This window comes from Acipenser ruthenus, chromosome 8 (assembly GCF_902713425.1).
Source record: "Acipenser ruthenus chromosome 8, fAciRut3.2 maternal haplotype, whole genome shotgun sequence".
NCBI classification, from domain to species: domain Eukaryota; kingdom Metazoa; phylum Chordata; class Actinopteri; order Acipenseriformes; family Acipenseridae; genus Acipenser; species Acipenser ruthenus.
In genome coordinates this window covers 27,052,795-27,065,493 of record NC_081196.1, presented here as the reverse complement: position 1 = coordinate 27,065,493, position 12,699 = coordinate 27,052,795, and the positions used below count along the sequence as shown (strand labels likewise).

General features: G+C 41.4%; 1 protein-coding gene across 1 annotated transcript in view; it reads right to left on the bottom strand.

The window, feature by feature from the left end:
- The window catches only part of xpo4 (exportin 4), a 112,765-nt gene that overhangs the window by 77,228 nt on the left and 22,838 nt on the right, over positions 1-12,699 (bottom strand). Inside the window, exon 2 of the mRNA XM_059028761.1 lies at positions 10,943-11,048. Coding sequence (XP_058884744.1) covers positions 10,943-11,048 — 106 coding nt within the window. The remainder of the gene's footprint in view (positions 1-10,942; positions 11,049-12,699) is intronic.

The following is a 12,699-nucleotide window of genomic DNA, read 5'->3' as shown; positions in this document are numbered from 1 at the left end:
ACATGAAACGGAGGAAAAACTAACCAATTACACATTTCTTTCTAAAGAAGCCAACTCTTGGTAAGAATCAATGTTAAGTGAATTTATCATTTATATTGTTGTTTTTCCCCTGCACTATGTGATGTTTAGCTGCAATACGTTTTGATATCTTTTTTTTTTTTTTCATGTAGAATGTTTTAACGCCAGCACAGCAAAAATCCAAGTACCTGTTTTTATGATGACATTAAATGTGTAGCTAAACCAGGATAGCTTATCTTTATGTTTGTTTTTTTCTTGTCACTTTAATTAGACAGTCATCTCGTCTAAGTATCACCCTACCTGCCATAGCATAGCGTTTTATTCTAGCATAGTGGCTGTGTATTCGCATCTATAGAGACCCGGCCTGTGCGCTAGGCAGCACCAGGACCTCTGGGACAGGTTTCCCCCCGCCTGAAGTACTGTACTACTTCCTATCGTCGATTTATATTGACAAAAGAATATTAGAATTGTGTGAGAAACTGTGTAAACGTTCAAAGGAGATCTAGCGTTCAGAGGTGGGAACGTCACATAATAATAATAATAATAATAATAATAATAATAATTATTATTATTATTATTATTATTGGTGAATACCTTGTCAAAGTACTATAGAGTTGTATACGAACAGCACCAGTCCCAGCAGTGTCAGCACCAGTCCCAGCAGTGTCAGCACCTGCCCCAGCAGTGTCAGCACCAGTCACAGTGTCAGCACCAGTCCCAACAGTGTCAGCACCAGTCCCAACAGTGTCAGCACCAGTCCCAACAGTGTCAGCACCAGTCCCAGTGTCAGCACCAGTTACAGTGACAGCACCAGCCCCAGCAGTGTCAGCACCAGTCCCAGCAGTGTCAGCACCAGCAGTGTCAGCACGTCTCAATGGCAGCACCAGCACCAGTCAGTGTCGGCACCAGTCACAGTGTCAGCACCAGTCAACAGTGTCTGCACCAGCCCCAGTGTCAGCACCAGTCAGCACAGAGAGGGGAGATACAGATGAATTAAAGGCAATACTGGTGCAGTTGCTCCATAGTCAGAACGAGTTAAAATCTGACATACAGACTAACACTAAGGCGGTCCAACAGATTTGCAAAGTCGAAATTGCAGAAACTGCAAGCCAGCTCCGCAACGAAATGGAAGAGGGTCACAGAAAAATCAGGGAGAAGTTGGAAGGCTTTGAGTACGAATTACAAGCGGTTCACAATGCCGCTGTTGGCGAACAGAACCTGCTGAAGGAGAGGATCGAGCAGCTAGAAAGACTGCCAACTACAGCGCTCTCCAACCCCGCTGCACAACAGAGCCCGCGGACCTTGCTTCCTGCTGCTGCTTCAGGGTCTGCACAACAAAGTTAAACTGAGCAAGTTTAACGGGAAAATGGACTGGGCAGCATACTACGAGCACTTCGAGACAGTCAGTGCACTAAATGGCTGGACTGACAGTGAGAAGCATGCTCAGCTTGCTATCAGCCTAGACGGAGATGCTATGACTATACTTACCTTGCTACAAACGGAGGCTGCGTCCGATTATTGGGGGCTGGTGGATGTCCTGGCGCTGCGCAACGGACAATCACAGAAGGAACTTGCCAAAGCCTAGTACGACACCAGGAAGAAAAAGCCAGACGAGTCCCTTGCTGATTTTGCCCAGGATCTACAACGTCTCTTCGCGCTTTCATTCGCTGAGGTACCGGACAGCTGCAGAGATGCTTTGCTCATCGATAAATTCATCAGCTTGCTGCCGGACCGAGAGCTGAAAATCCGACAGAGGGAGGGGTCTTTTCGCACACTCACAGACGTACTCAATCGAGCGATTCAGCTAGAGTGCATCTATGCAACCGTTAGTGAAAAGATGCTGGTTCAGCACATCGTGCGCCGCACTCCAAACCAAAATGACTCGACAACTGGTGAGTCTGCTTGCAAGGGAATGGAAGGTAACAATGATTTGGCCATAGGGGAGGTGTTAGCAAATTCGGTTGAAAGATTGGACGCCATGGGGAAGGCTATAATTGATTTGGGCACCTCTAAAACGGCTAAATTTGGCGAGTGTCACTATTGCCATAAGAGAGGACACATACAAAGATTTTGTCAAAAATTCAAAACAGGGGACAAAGCAATGTCTGCAATTGATCAGGGAAATTGTTAAGTTCCCAGGTTGTGGGGCTGAACCTGGGGAATAATGTAAAGGAGGCCTCCGAAACTGTGTTTAATGTTGGGAAACTGGGGACTGCGTGTGGTTTGGTTATCCGCCGTGTCATAGAAGGGTTGCATGTCGATGCCATAATAGATACCGGAGCAAATTTGACTGTCATGAGTCCCAAACTATTTGAGAAGATAGCATCAAAAGTATCAGACTGTATTGCTCCGGAGACATGCAGCATTAAGACTGTAACCGGAGATGTGATGTCAGCAACTAGGACTGGAGAGCTAAAATTTCTGATTGGACAATACTCCTTTTATCACAGGGTCTGGGTAGCTGATATTACCAATGAGTTGTTAATGTGTTTGGATCTATTATAGGCACACCATGGGATTTTAGATATACAGAGAAATGTACTGTCACTGAATGGCACAGAGCTTGCATTAAGCCACACGCAGACCGAATCAGAACCCACCTTTTGTGGGCGTGTTGTAGAGGGGCGTAGACTTACTGTTCCTGCAGGCTGTCAGATACTTGTAGCGGCCGAGTTAGACTGCAAAAGAGCTTGTATCTCGCAATGGGGCATAATTGAAAATGATCCTAAAAACAAAGACTACCCTGACATCTTAGTCGCAAGATCTGTAGTAGATCTAAAGTCGAAAATGGTGCCCATAAGGCTGTTAAATATCTCCTACACCGACAAAGTGATTAAAAAGGGTCAGCGGGTTATAGATGAATGGGAAGCAGCAACAATTGTACAAGTCGAGAGCGCAGAGTGCTGCTCACTCAGTCAGCCGCCACCCAGTGGTGATTTTAAGAATTGCCGTAGACTAAAAAGTGGTTCAGTTCTCAGAACACTGCCTGACTACTTAACAGGTTTGTGGGAAAGCAGCAGAGCTGAGCTAAACGAGGAACAACAGAGACAACTTAAAGCTTTTCTGATTGAGCACCACAATATTTTTTGTAAAGATGAGGATGACTTTGGTAGGACTGCATTGGTAAAACATAAAATAAATACTGGCAATGCAACACCAATTAAACAGGCCCCTAGAAGGATCCCAATAGCTAAACAAGGGGAGGAGGAAAGCATTGTCAGAGACCTCAAGAGGCAGAGGGTTATTGAGGACTCCAGTAGTCCATGGGCCTCGCCTATAATACTAGTGAAGAAAAAGAATGGCAGCACGAGATTCTGCGTAGACTATAGGAAGCTGAATGAGGTTACTGAAAAAGATTCTTACCCTCTGCCGAGGATTGATGACACACTTCAGGCAGTGAGTGGTTCTGTGTGGTTTTCCACACTTGATTTAAAGAATGAGTATTGGCAGGTGGAGGTCGACAAAGCTGATAGAGCGAAGACGGCATTCACAGTTGGGCGGGGCTTGTACCAGTTCAATGTGATGCCCTTTGGTCTCTAATGCACCAGCCACCTTTGAAAGGCTTATGGAGAGGGTGCTGGTGGGCCTGCCATGGGAAGTCTGTCTTATTTACCTTGATGACGTGCTGGTACACGCACGCAGATTTTCACAGGCATTAAGTAATTTAGAACAAGTGTTTGAGAAACTCAAAAAAGCTGGTTTAAAACTGAATCCTGCTAAATGTGAGCTGTTTAAAAAGGAGGTGGCTTATCTTGGACACATAGTTAGTGAACAGGGTGTTGTTACAGACCTCAACAAAATAGCAGCAATTAGCAACTGGCCTAAGCCAGTAAATGTAACTGAGATACGTCGCTTCTTGGGTTTATTGGGTCGTTTGCAGACATTGCTAAGCCGCTACATGCTTTGACAAAGAAGGGACAGATGTTCCACTGGAGTGAAGCATGTGAGAGTGCTTTTATTCACATCAAACAGGCTTTAGGCTCTGCCCCTTTATTAGGTTACCCTCAAATTTAACCTTTCATTCACCCTGGACACAGACGCCAGCGACGTGGGAGTTGGAGCTGTCCTTTCACAGGTCCAGGATGGAGTGGAGAGGGTCATAGCTTACTACAGCCAGACCCTGACAGCACCAGAGAGGAACTACTGCACCACTCGCAAAGAACTGCTAGCTGTGGTAAAAGGTGTCACGCATTTTCACCATTATTTGTATGGCTGACCTTTTGTTGTACATACTGACCACTCTGTTTTACAATGGCTTTTCAGGTTCAAGCACCCAGAGGGCCAGATTGCAGGGTGGCTGCAACACCTGCAGCAGTATGAGTTTAAGGTGTTACACCGGCAGGGCGTAAAGCATGGCAATGCTGATGCTCTCTCTAGACGGCCCTGTTCTGTTACTAATTGTAGCTTCTGTTCGAGAGTAGAGCAGCGGGAGTGTAGCAATGTGGGAGGGGAACATGCTGTCACGGATGGGAAGGGCTGTGAGGGAGGTGCTGGAAAAGGGGACTCCGAGAAGGGCCAGTGTGAAAGTAATACAGCTACAGAGCCACTGTGCCGGTTAACACGCGGAGCTGCTGCGAGGCAGACCGAGCAGCTTATCGAGGGCCACAGTGCTGAAGAGCTGAGGGCTGCGCAACAAGCCGAGTTTGATTTTCATCCTCTATTTTGCTGGAAAGAGAATAGGGGTCGTCCACGGTGGGAAAGTGTGTCACACCTCAGCTCAGACGTCAGAGCATACTGGGCTATGTGGGATAGTATAGAACTAAAAGACGGGTTACTGTATCGTAAGTGGGAGATCCTCGGGTGGGCGCTGCAGGTATCAGCTGTTAGTTCCAGGGTTCCTGCGAAGGGAAGTGCTGACCCTGGCTCACAGCACCCAAGCCGGTGGGCACTTTGGGGTAGACAAAACCCTGGGGAAGGTAAGGGAATGCTTCTATTGGGTAAAGTGTCGGCAGGACTGTGAGAGGTGTTGTAGGAAATGTACAGACTGCGCAGCGAGGAAGGGTCCACGGAGGCGGGGCATGCTCCAATGCAACAGTATGTAGCGGGGGACCGGCTCCAGCGTGTAGCGGTCAACATCGCTGGCCCATTTCCAAGGTCGGAGTCTGGTAATCAGTATCTGCTGGTTGCTATGGACTACCTAAATGGCCAGAAGCTTTCCCCATCCCTACCCAGGATGCCAACACAGTGGCCCAGACACTGGTCTGTCAGATGTTTACTCGGTTTGGCATGCCTGGTGAACTGCATTCAGACCAGGGCCGCAATTTCGAGTTAGAGATTTTCTCCAGGGTGTGTCAGCTGATGGGTGTGCGGAAGACACGCACCACACCACTGAGGCCTCAGTCTGACGGCATGGTGGAGAGGTACATTTGCACTCTCAACAGAGTGCCCTGTTTGTACAGAAGAACCAGCGGGATTGGGATACTCACATCCCCTTACTGTTGTTTGCCTATAGAACAGCTAAACATGAAATGACACAGTGCATACCTGCACTACTGATGTTTGGAGAGGAGCTCCGTTCACCAGTGAGGCTTGTTTATGGAACTCCTGACACCTCTCCTAGCTTTGAGGATCCCCTGGACTATGCCGATTGCCTGCAGCAGTCTCTCGAGCGGGTACACCAGTTTGTAAGGGAAAACTTAAAATCAGCTGCTGACCAGGTGAAGCGGCGTTATGATGTAAGAGCTGTGGCTGACACTTATGAAGTGGGAGACAAAGTGTGGTTTTATAACCCGCGCAGGTACAAGTGTAGGTCACCTAAATTGCAAAAAGATTGGGAAGGGCCATATACAGTGTAAGAAAGTAAACAAGGTGGTGTATGGCATTAGGAAAGATAACAGGTCCACACCTAAAATTATTCATCAGGACCGCCTTTGGAGGTACAATAGGTAGCCCTGTAGGTTAAAATAAATAGATAAATCCATACAAATGGAGCAATGTGGTGTTAATGCAATTGGTGTCATCGGGACGATTGACCCTTAAGGAGGGGGTATTGTTATACTAGTGGGGTCTAGTGTATGCAACTATCTCCTGTGTTTTTGACTATGTATTGGTTGTGTTTTATGTATTGAAAACTCCAAGCACTCCCTCCCCCTCAGTCTCGAAAGTTGTTACATTTGTGTGGCGGGAAGGAGCTTGGCTATATAAACTCGTAGCGGGAGTATTCGCGCGCTCTGATTCCTAGCTGTGTTAGGGAGAGGTACTGCTGTACTGCGCTACTGTGAGAGTGTACTAAACGGAGGGCCCTAGTGACAGGGACAGACCCTGCAGTGCTGACTACAACCTCTGTACTGTTGCTTTATTTTGTTAATAAACCGTACGATTTGGTTACAGTTAAACTGGCTGAGTCAGTGCCTTATTTCCCGCTGCCTAATAAAGGGAGCCTTTGGTCTCCATCCACCCTCCAACGATCTGCGAGACTCACGCAGCGACCTGCCCGGGGTAAGCCGACCAAGATGGACGGGCAGGAGGTAACAATATTATATATATATATATATATATATATATATATATATATATATATATATATATTAGCTCAAAGAGCCAGCTGCCCAACGTTTCGATATGTTGTACATATCTTTCTCAAGGGAGCCTGTGTTTGAATCAAAACATTGTAGGTATTTATAGGTTTTTGACGGCATGACAACTACTTGTTATTGTTTCCATTCAAATCCATGATTTATTCTTAAATGATGTAATGGTGTTCTATATATTGTGAAATCATTTTTACTTCTATCTTTTAATCGGTATTAATTCTAATTAACATTACTTTATATAAACTTATATTTTTATTATATCATGCAATGCTGGCTCTGAGGATCAGTCTTGATTTGGCATCCTCAGCGCATCAGTATGCACAACTTTTAAATGAATTTTGTTTATTAATTTAAATGGTATATATTTATTGAAGTTAATTAGTTCACCCTTTTCTGTTGAGTACCGCTGGCATAATCGAGTTCAGTCTATTTATCCATTTACTTTCTTTTATTCTTCTATATGTCGCATTGTCTAATTTGAGCTGTTCTAATACTACAAACTTTACATCATTTATGTCCTTGACTGGTGAAGTGCTGTACTATTGGTGCATTCATTTTTTTATTTCTAATTAATGAAAAGGTGGTTCTGAATTCTTATATAAAGTAGTTCCAGTCTCTCCAACATATTTGATATATATATTTATCTGTATGGCTTTATATTGAAGTTTTAACACGTTCACTGAGTTAATGTAATGTTAAAATATAAATAACGTAATTCATTTGCAGTCAGTGTGATACCTCGAAAAAAATGTGCTGAGCCAATAAACAACCTGGTAGAATACACGTGTGGTTATACAGTATTTCAAAGTAACACTATTTAAAATGGAAGGCTCTTTTTTAATGCCTACCCCCATTACCATTACAGTATTTTATCGAGATTACTCATGACTTCAAGGTAATGTTGCATTTACCCCTGAAAATATATTTTACTCTTTGAGTGTTAAAAGTAGAGGGTAAGTTACTCCCTGACCCAAAACCTTATCGGGAGCGCGGACATAGGCATTGCAGAATTGGAGCACCGGTTTACAATTTGATAACCTTTTTTCTCTGTCACAAGAGGATCATAATCTGTATTTTAATTGGTTTATGGGTTTCCAAAGCACTAAAAACCATATTTTCCTGTGTGTAAAAAAACAACCCACAACTTCATTCCTATATTGATCCCTGTCCATTCGTGGAAAATAGGTACTACTTAGCTTTACATATTTTACATAGCATCCCATCTACCGAGAGAGGTAGCTCAAGTCAGTTAGTTCAAGAGGTTATATTTTAGCAACTACAAATAAACTGCAAGAAGCCACATTTAAGTTGATTTTGCAATAAAACTGGAGTAGCATTGTGTGACAGGCAGGATTTTCCAATCTTGCTGTATTTTATTTTATTTTTGTTTTGTATAGTACTGTGTACTGTATGAGATTCCATCGCCTTTATGAAGATGTCGCACTGCTATTTTAGATATTATTGTAGTTAATTAATTGTGCATGTATTTGCAAACTGGGGGGGACACTCAATCACACAATACTACTCAGTTGTATTGCGAAATCAGCTTAGAAAATGCAATTTATTTCAATAAACATGTAGGTATTGCTGACGTTCACCACCTAGTGGCGCATTATAAAAGTACAAATTAATGGTTTAACACGTCCCGATTCGTATGGTAAAATCAAGAAATGTCCCTCAAAAAAAAAAAATCTATGGAGGAAAGCCATCTATAGACCAAAAACTCCCAGCCATGCGGGTGTATCGCTGCAACACTACCACAAGTATATCAGCAATAAAAAAACATTATTCCGAGGTGACATAAGACCCATGCTGGTACATTATAGGGAATAACAGTAATTGTTAATGTTTGAATACAGTCATGTTCTATATTCATTGCCAAGTTCACAGGTCTGTATTGATATAATGTCAAAGAATTACACCAAGTTCCATTGCATAATTATCTGACTTGTAGCGCAATTCATTTTTTATTGGCTTATCTCTATGCATTTATACAAAAAATAGTCATAGTGTTCTGTGAAGGGTACTGTTATATTCTGTCCAAATATGAAGTCAGCATCTCAAATGGTTTATGGGCAGTTAAAAGTTGCAGTGGTGGACTGATGTGGGGATGCATAAAAATAGTACCGTATACTGCAGCAAGAAGACATGAGGTCGTAACACTTAAGGCTACATCATCTAAGAGGAATTCTTATTTATGTATGTATTTATTAATTTATTTATTGCAAAATGTATAATGTACTGTATAAAACTATGGATAATAACAGAGGTAACATTTGGATTAATTTTTCAATGTGTTTGAATTTATAAGTGGTGTCGAATATTTATTTTAAATTTGAATGTATTAACACATTCTACAAATTACAATGATACCATCTGCTCGTAGGCTGATTTGCAGAATCCTTCCAACATAGAAACAACCCAAAGCATACGGCCAAGTCAACTCTTGAAAAAAAACAAAAAGATAAAAATTCGAGAATGGTCTTCCCAATCACCAGATATTAATCCAATAGAAATGCTTTGGACTGATCTGAAAAAAGCTGCAACCAAGCATTGTGTATCCAGTCTGTCTGAGCTGAAGGAAACAGGCAAGACAAAATGGGCCCAGCTTTTACCAAAAAGATGTAACATACTGGTTGAGAATTATCAGGGGGTCCCAGAGTGGCTCATCTGGTAAAAGCCCTGTGGTATGGAGGGTTATACAGCGCAGGTTCGCATCCTGGCTATGCGAAGTAACCGATCTTCACTGGGGACTCCGAAGAGAGCGTTGCATTGGCTCTGGCGCGCCAGTGGGTTAGGAGGCAAAACCGGCAGGGACTGCTTCTCCTCATCGCACTACAGCGAACCCTGCTGGCCAGGCACAGAGCGAGCTCAGAGCAGACAAATGCAGGGCTGCCCATTGTCTTCCATAGACCAGTAGCTCGCCAACATCTGCTCTCAAGTCCTGGGTGTAAAAGATGAAGCTGGCTTGATCGTGGGATCGGAGGACGCCCAATGTACCTTCGAATCTCTTGAGGTTTTGGGAATTGCTGCGGTGAGGGGGAAATATTATTGGACATTCCAAATTGGGGAGAAAATCTGGGGTAAAATAATTGGGCACACTACATTAATTTAAAAAAATAAATAAAATATAATAATAATAATAATAATAATAATAATAATAATAATAAACACTTTAAATGAAATAAGTTTGTTTTTTTATAAGATTTGTTAAATTCCTAGAAATTCTGTATTTTGTTTTATTAAAGTAGTTAAAGTTTACTATGTTTGTCACTAAAATGTTACCTTGAATTATGGTACTATAAGCGTAGGGTGTCATTAATGATGCCTGCGACTGTACATTCAGGTACCTACAGCTCTCTGAAGACTGCTTGCACGCAGCCTGAACGCTAGTATCCATAAAACACTCAACGGCAGGATATGTAGTAACAGTAAAATAAACTTAGTACAATTCTTTAAAATACTTTTTCCACTAGTCTACCAGTAAATGAAAAAGACTTATACAATTTGTTTCTTATTATATACTACAGCTACTTTGTCCCTAAACACTTGTAAGGGGTGGTCTCTATACTAACAAGGTGTAAACTAGCTGGTTATTTTACATATTCCTCTGGGCTTAAAGACAGCTGTTGTGGACAAATAAGCTTAGGGTCTGCCTGTCTAAGGAGTCTGTGAGACCACACAGGAATATACACTTTTTTTTACAAAAAGGAAACATTTGTCTTTCATGGCTCCCAAGTAAATTTGCATTTTTTATATACATATACATGACCAGCGAGGCTCCAGAAGTCAAGTCTTGTGCACCCATACCTTAAAACACTCATTCACAACATTTGAGTACTAAAAGAAGCATAATAAAATAAAATTAAATTAAATTAAATTAAAATAAAAAGGGTTTATCAATGTCTTCATGTCATCACTGAAACACTTCTAACACTGGATGTGTTTCTTTTCACAATATGACTCTCCACATGCAAATGTATCTACTTATTATAACTTATTTTTGTATTTGTCAAATCTATCTAAGAAAGCTATTTTGATATTTAAAAACGTACACACAGTAAACATCCTTACTTTACTTGAATTCAAACATTACTAAATAGGTATCCAGTTGATATTTGTAGATCATAAAAATATATTTTGGGCATTTATGCATGTTCAGTGGGTGCTTTATAATGCCCCCATCCACATATACACTAACACTAAGAATTGTGCAGCTGAATAAGACCGACAGAACTTAGTTAATCAAAAGCTGTTTAATCAATTATTGTGCTGGAAATGGAACAAAATAAATCAGTGAACAGCTCCATAGCTTTTTAAGGAGCCCTGTCGTGGCTGTGCTAGTGGAGTAGACAAAGAACAGCGCAACCTCAAGGGCAATGACAACTTACCTAAAATGTGTTTGCATACAGCAAATGGGGATTTGGATTTTCTGAAAGACAGGAAGATGTGTTCTGCATGCTGACGCTGCTCATTACTGACCATAGACGGTGGTGCCTTTGAGAGAAACAGAGGAGGGATAGGAGTACATCAGTGCTAGTTAATAAAACATACAGACACATGTCAAACCATGTCACAGTGTTCTTGTACTGCATCAACAGTTTATGAAAAGAAAATTATTATTATACATTTTTATTAACACAGATTTAGTCGGTTGTATTTAAATGTTTACTGTTGTAAACAATACTGCAAACCTAATAGTAAATAGTACTATGAGAAAAGCAAGCACAAAGCAAAAAGGCCATCGGAACCAAATCTCTTGCAGGGTATTTTGATTGAATAAAGACTGTCCTCTAGTGAATTAAATCACAGCAAACCAACTTGCTGGTAACCAAGGGAGTCTGTTAACACGTAAAGATAAATCAATACTGCTGTTTAACCAATGAGTTCCTAAACAGAGACGACTTATTTCCAAGTGCACCTGTACTGGAATATATGAGCTCTCAAAACTATGCATTTACGTTACTCATTAACTGGCGTATTAAACAGGCTATATTTTAACTAATAGGAAAAAAAAAATTGTTTACACATTTTTCCTTTCTTGGATCAATAGGGTTTGGACAAAACAATGTACACACTTGTCTTAACACTGTCACCACAGTATAAGGCAGAAATACGGCCACAACGGGCAGCCAGGATGGCACAGATTCAACACAACAAAGCCTGTGAAGTGTTCACAACAGTCTGGTTTGATCCATGACTTCCTCAATACAGTATCAACCCTTTTAATTTCTTTATTTTACAAAAAACTGAACAGTCACTTGAAACAGTTTACTGCTCTCAAAATCTGTCAGATTGTCTGTCTTCTTGCCTATTGCAACTAAAACTTCACTTGCAGGTATTTGAATAACATAAAATAAATATGTTTCATAAGGTCACACTGTAGTAAGGTATTAGGAATGGGCATTTCCGTATATTTTAAATGATCGTATACACATCATTTACCAAACAATTTAAAAACGACAATACTTTACATAAATGTGCCACAATTATGTAATGCTTACATGATACCAAAATTCAAGTAATACCAGGGGTGTGCAATTTTTGAAAAAAACTTCTTGGCCATGGGACAAAATGCTAGAAAATTCTACTTGCCCCTCTCTAATTCAGTCCAAACATACTTGCTAAAACTGAGCCCATCAAATTTTTGTGCATGACACATGGCAAAAAAAAAAAAAAATTAAACTAACAAGATTCAAACTACGTCAGACTTCACGCACCAGGCCAATAGAGATACCTTTTATTATGAGGTGCAGCATTTCAGTATCTTAGGTTTTGATTACCATATATACCATGATTTTAAAACACAGCATTACCGGTGAGCATAGTAAATTGCCTTACATAACCAGTATTTGCTCCAGGACTTAGAGACTGAGGGTCAATGTGGCCCCCTCACAAAATTTTAGGGGGACATTTTCTTCAGTGAAGGGGTCAATATGTTTGATGATTCAGAACCAACCACTTTCTTAAAATAAAACTGTAAAGCTGTAGATACGACCAAGGTGTCTCTACAATACTCACTGTCACTGTTGGGGAAAATATTGGGAAATGTGTCACAGTGATGCTGGTGTATCACTGAGTAGAGGATATTCATTGTACCAAATCACATTAGAACAGGGGTTTTCAATCTTTAAGTTACGTGCCCCTT